The sequence below is a fragment of the Cervus canadensis genome, chromosome 6 (genome assembly GCF_019320065.1).
Source record: "Cervus canadensis isolate Bull #8, Minnesota chromosome 6, ASM1932006v1, whole genome shotgun sequence".
In the NCBI taxonomy this organism is placed as follows: Eukaryota; Metazoa; Chordata; class Mammalia; order Artiodactyla; family Cervidae; genus Cervus; species Cervus canadensis.
In genome coordinates, this window is record NC_057391.1 from 78,904,482 (window position 1) to 78,920,472 (window position 15,991).

The 15,991-nt window shown below is 38.5% G+C and overlaps 1 protein-coding gene across 8 annotated transcripts in view; it reads right to left on the reverse strand.

The window, feature by feature from the left end:
- Nucleotides 1-15,991, reverse strand: part of DPF3 (double PHD fingers 3) — a 303,529-nt gene that overhangs the window by 169,738 nt on the left and 117,800 nt on the right. For all 8 annotated transcript variants that reach the window (XR_006270117.1, XR_006270118.1, XM_043472462.1 and 5 more), the window contains exon 2: nt 15,544-15,704. Coding sequence is in view for 6 of the 8 variants with exons in the window: in XM_043472462.1 (XP_043328397.1) it covers nt 15,544-15,704 (161 nt within the window). In the remaining 2 variants the exon portion in view is untranslated. The remainder of the gene's footprint in view (nt 1-15,543; nt 15,705-15,991) is intronic.

Sequence of the window (15,991 nt, forward strand, 5' to 3'; positions counted from 1 at the left end):
TGTGAGCATGGCAGACACACACACACACACACACACACACACACACACACTCAGGAACTCACACACTGGCTGCGGGAAGAACTGGCTCCATAGAAAAATTCAGCAGGATGAGCTGGGTGCCTGCACATGTAAATTGCTTGTCACATGCATGGCCCACGTTCAGCAGGTGGATCCTGAGTGTTATGAGCCTCTCTGACAGACACAGCATGAGCCATTAAGAATTCAGAAGATGAAATGGGATGGGAACAGATTTGAAAAGAAGAATCAGAATATCTTCCTCTTCCCCAGACCAGAGCTGAGCAGTGGCAGTTTGAGCCCACCCAGAGAAGGGCTCTGCCCACAGCAGCTCAGAGAGTGGCCCGAGGTTCCCTACTCATTACTTCACAGGACGCACTGTCCCACTGTTGGTCACTGTTGATGCAACAGAGTTTCACCTTGCCCTTGTTTGAAATCAAAATCTACCTTCCCGTTGTTTACCTATGCCAGTTTGTCAACCCTTGATCCCAAGAGTGGACAGGTGTCATCTGCATCCCAAAGCCCATCCCACTCACTTGCTTGGGTTCGGAGGAGAGCCAACTGAGAGAATGAAGAACTAGAGGGCATTAAGAGTTAGAGGAAAGAGGCAGTGACTACACCTGCCCAAGAGCCTGGGACTCTCCCCTAAGACAGGGCATCAGAACCACAGAAGTAGGTATTGAAAAGGGTTCCAGTCCAATCCTTCCAAGCCAGAATAGCAGAGATTCACCAAGGCAGCTGTAGTTTGAAAACCTCCCACATAAGGAACTTGGCACTAGATCAGATCTTACTCGTATTTATTTCCCCAGGGCCCACAGATGATAGGTGTACACTGTTACTGTTTGTGGCTGAAGAAGACAATTTGGACCACGCCTGCAGAGCTGGAAGGATGAGTAATAAGCCCCAGGTAGGGCTTGAGGGGCAGGGAAGATGCATTTCCCAAGCACTTACAGCCGTGTCACTTCTTGGTTCTCTGTCCTCCTCTTTTCTCTAGGCTTATTTAAGAGCTACCCTGATCTCATGGACCATCTCTTCAGTAAAGCATTCCTGAACCATCCCAGGCCATGGTGCCTCTTCTCTTCCTTGAAAGTCTGGAGTCCTGGGTACCTGGCACCTCATGCCAGCACCCAGCATGGCTCTCTATCTGGCTAGCCAAACATCTCCTTCCAGCCTCCCCTCCTATTCTTCTTGGTAGCTTCTCTCTAACATTCAAGTTCAGTGTCCCATGTGGCAGGACTGCCCTAGCAAGGTAGACCTCAAATCCAGAATGCTGCCTGCTTCTTCTGGCCCAGAGGTCTCCCCCAAGTCCCTCACTGGTCCCATCACACTCAAAAACTGACACAGTGGCACTTCCCTTGTGCACCAGTGGTTACAGCTTTGCCTTCAAGCGCAGGGGGTGCAGCTTCACTCCCTGGGTGGGGAGCTAAAATCCCACACATAAAGCCAAAACATAACACAAGCAATATTGTAACAAAATCAATAAAGTCTTTAAAAATGGTCCAGGTCAAACAAAAACAAAATCTTAAAAAAAAACTGGCACAGGACAGTAGCTAACATTCACGGAACTCTTAGTCTGTTCCAGGCCCGCACCTCACAGTCCCTGCTATCTCACTGTGACAACAAACCTACGAGACATCTAAAGGATGAGGACAGTAGGGCTAACGGTGGTTAACCGGTACAGGGTCATACAGCTCGTAACAGTCGCCGAGTCCACACTCCGAACCTCTCCACTGTCACTGAGCCATTCCATTGCTGGTACATGTGCAGCAGGCTTGGAACACAGAGGTCCCCTTGCCAAAACACTCAGGAAAAGAACTCTGGTGCTCCTCCCCACCCTCATCAAGCCACTTCTTGTGGAATTTCTTTCTCCTTTCCTATCACATCACCAACTAAAATTGCTCATGTGGAAATGCATTGGTAATACAAAACCATTATAGTAGAGTATAGAAAATGTGTGGAGAATCAGATACTGACTAGGACATTCTTTCTAAATTTGTCAGACATTTTTACAGTATCAACATTATAACGTGAAGCAGGAGCTTAGAAGTTATTGGATCTGATTCTTATTGGACACAATAATTGCCGCTACACTATGCCTGACTTGAGTCTCCACTCTGGCCCCTCTTTCAGTAATTCTAGTCCTTACCCTTCCATGAAGCAGTTTCCTATGCTGTTGAAATATTTTATTGTTGGAAATATGTCTACCAATCTCATCCACCACTGGTGAGAATGCAAAAGGGCTCAACCCTCTGTCTGAGTATCCGGTAGCTCAGACAGTAAAGAATCCACCTGCAATGCAGGAGACCCACATTCAGTCCCTGAGTGGGGAAGACCCCCTGGAGGAAGAAATGGTTACCCACTCCAGCATTCTTGCCTGGAGACTTCCATGGATAGAAGATCCTGGCAGGCTACAGCCCATGGAGTTGCAAACAGTAGGACACGACTGAGCAACTAACACTATGAAAGACAATTTGGCATATCTAACAAAATTGCATACATGTTGCCCTTTGACCCAGCAATTCCACTTCCAGGAATCTCTATCACAGATTCACACACAAAAAAAAATGCATTCATCGTGATATATTCAATACTAGAAAAAAGGTGAAAACAATCCAATGTCCATTATAGGGACCTAGGTGAATAAATAATAGTATATCCTCATAATGGACTATAATGAAGTTATGGAAAGAAGTTGGGGGAGGAGATAGTGGGGGCAGGGGAGTATACACTGCAATGGAATGTATCATTAAGTGGAAAATGTAAGGTAGAGAATAGTGTGCATATTATATTATCATTTCTTCAACAAATGGGGATATATACACACACAGATGCATATATACATTGTCTTTACATGTGTTTTTTTTAATGGAAAGATAAGCCAAAAACTATTTTTTAAGTTACTTACAGATAGAAGAAAAATAATAATAGTAACAAGAAGAAAAGAAAGTTTTCTATAGAAAGAGGAAAGGAACAGGGCAAAGAACAGAGACTCTCCCTCTGAATATACCACGCGTTGTAGATTTGACTTTAAAACCAGTAAATATCTGATATTATTACAAAGGAAAATTAAAATATAAAAGCAAACTAAGATCATGGCATCTAGTCACATCACTTCACGGCAAATAGATAGGGGAAATATGGAAACAGGGGCAGATTTTATTTTCTTGGGGTACAAAATCACTGAAGACAGTGACTACAGTTATGAAATTAAAAGACTCTTGCTTCCTGGAAGAAAACTATGACAAACCTAGACAGTGTATTAAAAAGCAGAGACATCATTTGGCTGACAAAGGTTCATATAGTCAAAGCTATGATTTTTCCAGTAGTCACATATGGATGTAAGAGTTGGATCATAAAAAGGCTGAGCACCAAAGAATTGATGCTTTCAAACTGTGGTGTTGGAGAAGACTCTTGAGAGTCCCTTGGACTGCAAGATCAAACCAGTCAATCCTAAAGGAAATCAACCCTAAATATTCATTAGAAGGACTGATGCTGAAGCTGAAGCTCCAGTCCTTTGGCCATCTGATGCAAAGAGCCTCCTCACTGGAAAAGACCCTGATGCTGGGAAAGATTGAGGGCAGGAAGAGAAGTGGGTGACAGAGGATGAAATGGTTGGATGGCATCACCGACTCAATGTACATGAATTTGAGCAAACTCTGGGAGATAGTGAAGAACAGGGAAGCCTGGTGTGCTGCAGTCCATGGGGTCACAAAGAGCAGGACACAACTTAGTGACTGAACAAGAAAACCAAACATCTGCCTCTGGCTAAAATGCATATCAAGGGCCAGGCTTACCTTCCCACCTGAAGCCAAGGCAGAAAAAAAATGAAACAAGAGTTTTCAAGACACTGGACATCAGGCGATGAAGGGCAGTGATCCCTTAGATACTGAAAATGAGCAAGGTGAGCCCTGTAATTGCCCCAGCTTACTTGCTTGAAAGAGTTTCCAGAGTGCAGCATATGGAGGAGGAACATGGGTAGAACTCAGCTGACTTCTTGAGTTGAAGAGAAAGAGCTGAGAGTCTGGGAAGACCAAGGTGACCAGAATTCAAGGAAAAGAACAGTAAACAGGGATTTCCCTGGTGGTCCAGTGGTTAAGAACTTGCCTTCCGATGCAGAGCACGTGAATTCAATCCCTGGTTGGGGAACTAAGATTCCACATGCTGAAGAGCAACTAAGTCTGTGTGCCACGGCGAAAGAAAGCCCATGTGCCACAACGCAGAGTCCATGTGCTGCAACAAAGACCCTATGCAGCCAAAATTTAAATAAATAAATAAACACTTTAAAAATAAATTAAAAAAAAAAGAACAGCAAACACAAGAACGCTGCTCAGAGAAAGAACTGTGGAGATACACGAAGGTCTCCTTCAAGTATTCAGCTCGGTATTGATCACAGCATGCTTGTGGGGAAACTAGTAAATGCCAAGAGAAGAACCACCTGAAAGAACATAGGTGTGCCTGGTGTGCACTGGGGGCTGGGAATAGTCTGTTCCCACCAGCACACTGGAAAAGCCTCAGGATTCATGGAGCACTGGGTAGGGTACAGAAAATGGTCTTGCTTGCTAATGGGGAATTAGCCCTAGATTAAGCACTGTTCGAGTTCCACCTAACAAATCTTAAAAGCAAGACAAGAAAATATCAAACTGTTTCCAAGTAACTTGACAGTGACCCAAAACAAAGTTCCAGAATATCTATAGGAATAAAAAACATATACAGTACCCAGCAAGGTAAAACTCACAATGTTGGGCATCCAATTCAAAATTACAAGGCATGTAAAGATGCTACAAGATGGCCTACAATGAGAGGGGGAAAAATCAATTAAAGCCAACCCAGAATTGACACTGATGTTACAAATAGCAGAAAGATACTCAAACAGTTATTATTTATATTCCACATGTTTAAAAGCTTAAAACAGTCTGTTTTAAGAGACTCAAATTTAACTTATAAAAATGAAAACTACAATGTGTGAGATTAAAAACATACTGGATAGAATTAAGGTCAGATTAGACACTGGAGAAGAAAAGATTAGAACACTTAAAACCATAGCAATAGAAACTATCTAAAATAAAAACCCATGAGAAAAATGAGAATTAAAAAAAAAAAAAAAAGCAGAATAGCATACTGGGACAACTTCAAACAACCTAATATGTGTCTAATTAGCATCCCTAAAGAGAGGGAAGAAAAAATATTTGTAGAAACAGGGCTGGATATTTTCACAGACTGATGAAAACTATAAACCTGCAGCTCCAACAAAACTAAGTATAAGAAGCATGAAAAAAACTGCAGCAATGTACATCATAGTCAAAATTGCTCAAAAACAGTGATAAAGAGAAAATATTAAAAGCAGCAAGAGAAAAGAGCTATATTACAAATAAAGGAACAAAGATAAGGATAATTTCTCATCAGAAACTCTGCAAGCAAGAAAATAGTAGTTCAACCGTTATAATACTGAAAGGGAAAAAAGAAACATGTCAATTTAGAGACTATACCCAGCAAAAATAACTTTTAAAAAACTAACGCAAGCTAAGGATATTTTCAAATACACAAAAGTTGAAAGAATTAATCATCAACAGACCTAGACTACAAGAAATGTTAAAAGAAAAACTTTAGGCAGAAGGAAATTGATACTAGATCTAATTACTAGATCTACACAAAGAAATAACATTAGAAATGACTTTTAGTATATCGTAATCATATAAGAAGTTTTTCTTATTATTCAAAATTCTTTAAAAGATGAGGACTAAACAAAATAATGACAATGTAATATGAGGTTTACACCATATATAAAAATAAAATGTATGACAGCAATTGCACAAAGGTCAATAGTCAATACTTTTATGTTAAAGTACACTTGTATTAGTTTCCAAATGCTGCTGCTGTAAAGAATCACCACAGAGAGTCTTAAAAAAATATGAGGTTATTATTTTACAATTCCAGAGGTCAGAATTCCAAAATTTAGTCCTACTGAATGAGCTAACATCATGGTGTCAGCAGAACTGCATCCCTTCTGGAGACTCTGAGGGAGAATCTACTTCCTTGCCTTTTCAGACTTCTAGATGCCACCTACATTCCTTGGATGGTAGCCCCCTCCTCTGCAGCATCGCTTCGACCTCTGCTTCTGCTGTCACATCTCCTACTCTGACTCTGACCATCCTGCCCCCTCTTTTAAAGACCCTTTATGATTACATCGGGCCCATCTGAATAATCTAGGAGAAGCTCTTGATATCAAGTTCATTAACTTAATCACATTAACAAAGTCCTTTTTGCCATGTAAAATAACATGTTCACAGGTTCCAGGGATTAAGCTATGTGCATCTTTGGGGTAGGATAGCATTATTCTGTTAACCACCATACTATTGTAGAGTCCTTACACTATTCGCCAAGCAGTATATCACTTTAAGGTAAACTATAATTAAACATGCATACTATAAACACCAAGCAAACATTAAAATAACAAAAGAGTTTTAGTTAATAAGCCAAAAAATGAGAGAAAATGCAGTCAAAAAATTTAATTAACCCCTGAAAGAAAATGAGAAAAAAGGAAACAAACAGATGGATAAATAGGAAACAAATAGCAAAATGATTTTTTATAGCTAGGATTTTAAACCTAACTATAAAAATAATCATATTAAATTTAAATGGTCTAAATACAAAGCAAAGATCATCAAATTACATTTAAAAAGCAAGACATAGCCAAATACTACCTATTAAAAAAATCTACTTTTAACATAAAGTCTCAAATAGGTTAAAAGTAAAAAAATGAAAAAAATACGCCATATTAATGTTAATCAAAGTAGAACTGGAATGGCTATATTAATATTAGAGAAAGTAAATTTCAGAATAAAGAATATTAACAGATTTCAAGGGTCATTACAAAATGACAAAGCAATCAATTTATCAAGAGAATATAATAATCCTAAATGTTTATGTATCTAATAATAGAGCTTCAAAATATATGCAGCAAAAACTAAAAGAATTACCAGACGAAATAGTAAAACTCACAATTTCAGTCAGAAATTTCAATTTATTCTGTTGCTAATTTACAGAACAAATATAAAAATTAGCAAGAATGTAGAAAATTTGAGCAGTACTATCAATAACTCGATTTAATTGATATTTATAGGACATTCCAACTAACAACACGAAAATACACATTCTTTTCCAGATTAAAGAGAACATTTATCCAAGACAAGCCATATTCTGGGCCATAAAACAAGTCTCAGTAAATTTAAAAGGATCCAAGTCATACAGAGCATTCTCTGACCATGTAGTATTAAAGTAGAAATAAATAAAAGGCATATCTCTGGAAAATCTTCCAACTGTTTGGAAACTAAATAACATACTTCTAAATAATTTATGGACAAAAGAAGAAATAAAATGGGAAATTAGAAAACATTTCAATTGAATAAAATGAAAACAATACGAAAATTTATGAAACGAGGCTAAAGAATGAGCTAAACTCTCATTCTTAGAGAGAAATTATATTACAAAAGAAGAAAGACTGCAAATCATTGACTTCAGTTTCTACTTTGAGAAATAAGCAGAAGAGAAAATTAAATCCAAAGTAAAATAGAAGAAAGGAAAACTAAAGATCAGAACAGAAATTATCAAATATAAAACAGAAAAATTTGAGAAAATCACTTGCACCAAAAGCTATTTCTTTCAAGAAATCAATAAAATTGATAAACCTCTAATCAGACTGATCAGTTGAAAGAAAAAATTCAAATTTACCAATATAAGGATTAACAGAGGATATACCACAACAGATTCTACACACAATAAAAAGATACTACAACAACAGTATGAACAATCTTACGCAACTCAGTTTGCATAACTTAGATGAGATGGACATGTTCCTTTAAGTCACAAACTACCAAGGCTCACTGAAGATGAAATAGCCTGAATAGCTCTACATATCTATTAAAGAAATTAAATTTAGGACTTCCCTAGTGGCACAGTGAGTAAGAATCCACATGTCAGTGCAGGGGAGACAGGTTCTATCCCTGGTCCAGGAAAATTCCACATGCTGCCAAGCAACTAAGCCCATGTGCTACAACTACTAAGCCCAAGTGCCACAACTATTAAGGGTCGCGCGCTCTGGGGCCTGCAAGCCACAACTACTGAGCGTGCATGCTGCAGCTACTAATGTCAATTCTACATATAAACTCTTCCACAAAACTGAAAAGGAGAGAATATTTCCCAACTCATTAAATGAAGCCAACACCATCCAAATACCTAAACCAGGCAGAGACACAACAAGGAGAAGAAAAAAAAAAAAAAAACTATAGACCAATATCTATCATAAAGATAGATGCAAAAGTTCTAATTAAACTTTAGCAAAGTGAATCTGACAATATATAAAAAGGATAACATGACAAGTCATGACAAAGTAGGGTTTATCCTAGGAACGCAATGCTAATTTAACATTCAAAAACCAATCAATATAACTCGTCATATTAACAATTAACAAAAGCAAAATCACATGATCATCTCAATAGACTCAGCAAAATCAATTGACAAAACCAATACCAAATACTGATTTAAATAACTGTCAAACTAGAAATAAGAGCATGCTCAATTTGATAAAGAGCAACTATAAAGAACCTACAGCTGGGACTCCCCTGGCAGTCCATGGTTAAGACTCCATGCCTTCACTGCAAGGGGCCAGGGTTAAATCCATGGTTGGAGAACTAAGATCCTGCATGCCATGTTGTGCAACAACAACAACAACAAAAACTACAACTAGAGTCATACTTAAAAATGAAAGAATGAATGCTCTCACCTTAGGATCAGGAACCACAAAAGAATGTTTACTCTTACCATGTTTACTTAATATTGTCCTGGACATTCCAGTACAATACTTGTTATTTTACATAGATAGTAATTGTCATTTTACATAGACAATACAGTACTTGTTACTTTACATAGACAAGTAAAATAAATAAAACACATCTATATTGAAAAGCTTTGTTCATTCACTAGCATAATCAACTATAGAGAAAATGCTATGCAATCTATAGAAAGCTACTAGAACTAATAAATGAGTATAGCAAATTGTAGGACACAAGTGAATACACAAAAATAATTGCATTTCTGTACACTAGCAAAGAAAAATCAGAAAATTTAAATTTTAAAAATCTATTGATAATATTATCAAAAATATTAAGTGTATAGAGATAAAGCTGACAAAAATGTGAAAGACCTGTACACTGAAAACTAAAAGTGATTGATCAGAAAAATTAAAAAGAATAATAGTAAATGGGGAGATACATTATATCCATGGGTTGGAAGATTCAACATTAAGAAATGTCAGTTTTCCTCAAGTTGATCTATAGACTCCACACAATCTCAGTCAAAATTCCACCATGTTTTTTGTAGAAACTGACAAATTGATTATAAAATTCATATGGAAGTGCAAATAACCTAGAGTAGCCAAAACAACTTCAAAAAAGAAGGACAAATTTGGAGAGGTCTTGAATCTAATATATATAAAGAACTATCTATTTTCATCGATAAGAAAACCAACAAACAACCCAATTTTAAAATAGTCCAAGGATTTGAACATTTTACCAAAGGATGGTAAAATAAGCACATATAAAGATGTTCAACATCATTAATTAGGGAAATACTAAGTAAAACCACAATGAGATACCACTGTATAAAAATAAGAATAGCTAAAACTTTAAAAAGCTGAACATATCAAGCGTTAGTGAGAATATAAAGGAACTGGAACTCTTGTACATTGTTGGGGTGGATATAAAATGATAAAACCACTTTGAAAAACAGCCTGACAGTTTCTTAAAATGTAAAATACAGACCTTCCTTATGACATAGCCATTACACTCCTAGGGACTTTACCAAGGAGAAATGAAAGTATATGTCCATGTGAAGACCAACACACAAATGTTCACAGCAGCTCTATTTATAACAGCCAAAAACTAAAAACAAATCAAAATGTCCATTAACAGATGAATAAACTGTGATGTAGCCATATAATAGAATATTACTCAGCATAAAAAGCAAATAAATCACTGATACATGCTAGAGCATGGATGATTTCAAAATAATTATGCTGAGTGAAAGAAGTCAGGAGCCTAACCACCAGTCACCAAAAACAGAAGTACATACTGTATGATTCCAGTACAGAAAGCATGACTGGGGTTGGGAGAGATGGAAGGTAGAGGGAGGGGAAAGAAAAGGGGGGACGGATTACAAGTGACACAAGGAAACTTTGGGGAGTCATGGATATGTTCATTATAATGATTGTGGTGATGGTTTCACAGGCATATACATGTCAAAACTTACCAAATTGCATGCATTAAATATGTGCAGATTGCTGTATGTCAGTTATAATTCAATAAAGCTGTTAACTTTTTTTTTTTTTTAATAAAAAAACAACCCAGGGACATCTGCTTCTGAAAAGCTAGAGTAGATATACTCTCCCATATTCTTCCCACTAAGCCCAACTAAAACTCCTAGACATTGTTTATACAACAAAAATAAGATACTGAAAGGTAAAGAGAATGACCTGCTAGGGAGTTTCAGACCCAAGAAACAACAGGGTGGCAAGTTTCTGGGCATTTTTTTGTTGTTGTTTTATACACACCAGACTGAGTTGTAGAAAAGCTGATTATCCAGAAACACCAACAAATGTAGACCCAAAAAAGCCCCAAGAAAACCCTGCTCTCTCTAGCTGAAGGACGAGGGAAGATGCAGCCCAGCAGGGCATCCTAATATCCTTGCTGGTTTAGTGTCAGAGGAGGTCAAGTGACACCCCACGGCGGCAGTGGAAGCTGTATAGGGACCAGTAATAAGGCGTGCTTCCTCCTCCCAACTAGGGTGGCTTTGGTGAAGGCTTAGCGGGGAGTCTGAACTCCCACCTCCACCCAGAAATAATGAGGTACCCCTCCCCCTCTGGGGTGTCAACAGAGACTGAATGGGGAGCCTGGACCTCCATGTCCATCTGACAGTAACAAGGGGCACCTCTCTTCCCCTGTCCGCACAGTGTCAGAGGAGGTGTGTGAAAACAGATGATGTAAATAACATCTGGAGTCTCACAGCATTACAGCCAAAATGTCCAGGATTCAATCAAAATCACTCCTATGGAGAACCAGGAAAATCTCAAGTTGAGTGAGAAAAGACAGCAGACAGCAGCACTGAAACAACATCACATGTTAGAATTGTCTGACAGGAGTTTTAAAGGCGCCACCATGAGAATGTTTCAGACGAATAACTGTTAACACCTGAGACAAATGAGAAGCTTCGAAGTCCCACAGAGAAATAGAAGATGTAAAGAAGAAGCACATGGAAATTTTAGAACTGAAAAACACGATAACGAAAACAAAACAAACCCTCAGTGAAAGGGCTTAACAGCAGAATGAAGAGAATAGATAAAAGAAGTAATGAACCTGAAGAGAATATAATAGAGGTCATCCAGTAGACTCAGAAAAAAAGGAAGGAAGGAGGAGAGGGAGGAGAAGGAGGAGGAAGAGAGAAGAAGGGAGCCTGGGGGACTTCTGGGTCTATAACAAAAGATTTAACATTTTGAAGTCCCAGAATTTTCTTTCCTGGTGGAATCCCAGAAGAAGAAGCAGAAAAGAGTGAGGCTAAAACTTATAATCAAAGAAATAATGGTTGAAAATTTTCCAAATTTGGCAAAAAAAAAAAAATATATATATATATATGTGTGTGTGTGTGTGTGTGTGTGTGTATATACACCTACAGATTCAAGAAGCTGAGCAAATTCTGAAAAGGATAAACTCAAAGAAATCTACACCAAAACATACCAAAATCAAATTTCTGAAAACTAAAAACAAAAACTTTCAAAATCAATGGGAGAAAAGTGACACCTCACTTTCAAGAGAAAATAATTTGAATGATGGCAGATTTCTCATCACAAACTACTGAGGCTGAAAGGAAGAAGCAAGACATTTTTTAAGTGTTAAAATAAAAGGACTATCATCTCAGAATTTTATATCCAACAATGAAATAAATATCCTTCAGGCATGAAGGGTGAAATTCCCTGGTGGCCCAGTGGTTAGGATTCTGTGCTTCACTGCAGGGGGCACAGGTTTGATCCCTGGTTAAGGAACTAAGATCTCATATGTTGTGTGGGTGTGACCAAAAACAAAGACAAAAAAACAAGAAATAACAGGAAAATCAAGTCACTGTTAGAAGAAGGAAAACTAAGAGTTGTTACTATCAGACCTACTTTAAAAGAATGGTTAAAGAAAATACTTAATCAGAAAGGAATTATAAAAGCAGGCATCTTGGAACATCAGAAGGGAAGAAGCAACGACAAAAGAGCAAAGATGAGTAAATGCAATAGACACTTCTCTTAAGTTTTCTAAATTATGTTTGACAGTTGAAGCAAAAATTATAAGTCTGTCTGATGTGGTTTTCAATGTACGTAGAGGAAATGTTTAAGATACTACATTACAAATGCAAGAGGAGAAAGGGACCTAAATGAAGAGAGAGGAGGTGGGTGTGACTATAAAGGGCAGGACGAGGAAGAGCTTTGTGGTGATGGACTAGTTTTGTATCTCAATTGCGGTGGTGGTTCCATAAATCTATACATGTGATAAAATGGTATAGAACTACACACATACATTTCACTAGTGTCACTTTTCTGGTTTTGATATTATGCTATAATTACACAAGATATATCCCTTAGGGGAAACTGGGTGAAGGGTACAAGGGGATCTCTCTGTATTATGTTTACAACTTCCTGTTTATAATTATTTCAAGATAAAAAGTTAATTTTAAAAAGGCAAAGTAATTACATAAAATTTTAAAAAAAGGTAAAACCTAATAAGTGAAAACAAAAATGAAACAAATAAATCCAACTGTGTATTGAGTTAATACTACAAACACACTGAGAAACTATTTCAAGCGACCTTAAAACACAGTAATTTGACTCTACATCCTTAATAGGAAATATGCTAAAGACAACAAAAAATTGCAAAGAAAGAAAGAAAAACTTAAACCATTTCAGTCACCTTATTGCTGGTAGTCTCATTTTATTCTGATATTGTTGTGTGTCTACTGCAGAATAAAGCAAAAAAACTATGCTGGCATCATAAAGAGCCAGTATTCTCTTCAGTGTGGGAGAGAGGGATAGAGAATGAAGATAGTTAACTTAAAGCTGAGTAAAACTGAATTGAATGGGCAATATCAGTAAATTTAACAATGTGTTTTCTCTTAAAAAGAGAAACAAGAAAAAAGAAACAAGAAATCATATTTCTTAGTTCTGCTCACTGAAAAGTCCTAGAATCAACAACCAACCCAGGAGCAACAGGCACCACCAGATTGTAGTCTCCAAATAATAGTCTTACAAAGAGGAAATAGGGCTTTTTAAAGAAATAGTTGATTCAGGGTCTGGGGCAGGATGTGCACATGATGAGCCTGAAACATCTGTCCCAATATTAGGATAGCAAGGATGCTACAGAAACTGCTAGGCTGTTTCAATACACCAGCACTGGTCACAAACCCTACTGTCCAAGGTGAAAGTGAAAGTCGCTCAGTTGTGTCCGACTCTTTGCAAACCCAAGGACTATACTGTCCATGGAATTCTCCTGGCCAGAATCCTGGAGTGTGTAGCTTTTCCCTTCTCCAGGGGATCTTCCCAACCCAGGAATCGAACCCAGGTCTCCCACATTGCAGGCGGATTCTTTACCAGCTGAGCTGTCCAAAGATGGGGGCAATTTAAGCATTGATAAGAATAATAGCTGCAATGGATTAAAATTATCCAATATGTTTAAGTCTGTGAATTCCTGATGGTACTCAAGATAATCATAATAACTTTATTGATCATCTTTGAAGAATACAAGGGAACCAGCTCATTATTTTGAAAACTTATAACTAAAGGGGGAAAATCATTTATCCATACTTTCATATGTGCACTATACCCCACAATAACCAAATTTTAATAAGGAGATGCTTCTCTTTATAAATGATGTAGACCTAATAAATGAAGAAATAATGATAGCCTCAAATTGAATGTCACCATTTCTGAACCCTTAATAAAATAAAGCATCTAGGTAATTTTCATCAAGGGCTGCTAACATCAATAAAAGAGAAATACCCAGAACCCATGAGGCTCCTGATGAAAGCACACATCACCACTTAGGAACTGTTCTTGCCCCAAAATTGAACCTGAATCTGTTTCTACCAATGCACAGGAATAACACCATGGGGATGCAATCAGAAAATCCAGGCTCTGGGAAACCCTACAGTGCAAACAACCCAGTTTCTTCCACAAGTAACAAGTGAGAGAGAGAGAGAGACCTACAGATTTAAAGAGACTTAAGAGACACATCAGCCAAGTTTCACGTAGAAGTCCTGTTTGGATCCTGATTTCAATTACACGGAGAAATAAATGTTGAGCAAATATTTGATGCTGTTAATGTCTCATTTTTAACTTTGAGTTTTGATAGGTATGGCTTGTATGTTTGTTTATATTCTTACCATTTAGAGATACAGATTGAAAAATTTACAGATGAATAGTATTGCTGTCTTGATTTGCTTCAAAATAACCTGGGTTCAAGGAGGAAAGTGGAAGGTGAGTATAAATGAAATGATTGGCTATGAGTTGATCACTGTTGAGGCTGGGTGAACAATACACAAATATTCATTTTACTTTTCTCTCCACTTGTGCATGGCTTTGAAACCTTTTATAAAAAATTATTTTTTAATATACCAGTATAGAGCCAGAAAACTGTGTTAAATTACCTCCCTGATCTCCACCCAGTGGTCTTTATTCTGTTCTCTGAAGCCTAGAAGACCAGTATCACAGTAATAATAATAACAACATCAACAATAACAGGCAGCATTTTTGGAAAACATACTTTGTTGTTTTGGTTGCTTAATCACTAAGTTGTAGCCAACTCTTTTGTGACCCCTGGATTGTGGCTCACCAGACTCCTCTGTCCATGAGATTTCCCAGGCAAGAATTCTGGAGTAGATAGCCATTTTCTTCTTCAGGGGATCTTCCCAACCCAGGGATCGAACCCGCATCTCTTGCATCAGCAGGCAAATTCTTTACCACTGAGCCACCAGGGAAGCCTTAGTACATACTATGTGCTCAACACAGGTTCTGAGTTTTTTATGAAGATTTTCACTTAATCCTGACAAAGTCCTAAAGTAGGTACTATTAGTATCCCCATTTTACAGATGAGGAACCAGAGGGCAAGAGGTTTGATGACAAAGCTCAGCCTCAAACTGAAATCTGACTTCAGATTTCCAGCTTATAGCCACTAAGCTACACCAACACACAGAGTAAAAGGTGAAGCATCTGTCATGGCCTTAGTCTTCCCTTTTAGGGATTAAACGTCCTGAATTCTTTCACTCTGCCCCTTCCCGCCAGTGTGGCTTCAATGTCCTGCATCATCCTCGGGGCACGTGCCAAGAGTTACAGAAGCAGTTGAGTTTCTTGAAAGTATTCCAGGCTCCCTGTAGAGCCTGTCCCACCTCCACGCCCACCCAGGCGGCAGGGATTTCTGCACAATCTCTGATCAGGGTGGCATGGCTCACCTGGGCCCCGATGCCTCTTCTCCATCCAGATGTAGCAGTTGTTCTGGGCCACCCCGGTCTGTGAGTCCAGGAACGGCAGGCGCACGCTGCGCTCTGCGCACAGGCGGGAGTTGTAACTCCGGCAGTGTTCAATGGCTTCCTTGTAGAACTGGTCCCCGAGCCTGCAGGGAGACAGAGAGAGGGGGAATGAGGCCAGGGAAAACCAGAACACACCCAGAAGGAAACTGAAGTCACCCACCCACCTGCCAGGGAAGATTTTGCAGTTATGAAGACCAAGACAATGGGGATCAAGAGCTTTGGCAAGCAGCAGAATCCAGCTCAGCTTCAGGTCTCCACCAGGTTCTATTTCCTGTACCAGATCCACCAGGGAACTTAGAGACCCCATTAATGGAGAAATTAGGGCCCCGAGAATAAACCTGGAAAATCCCATGGCCGGAGGACCCTGGTA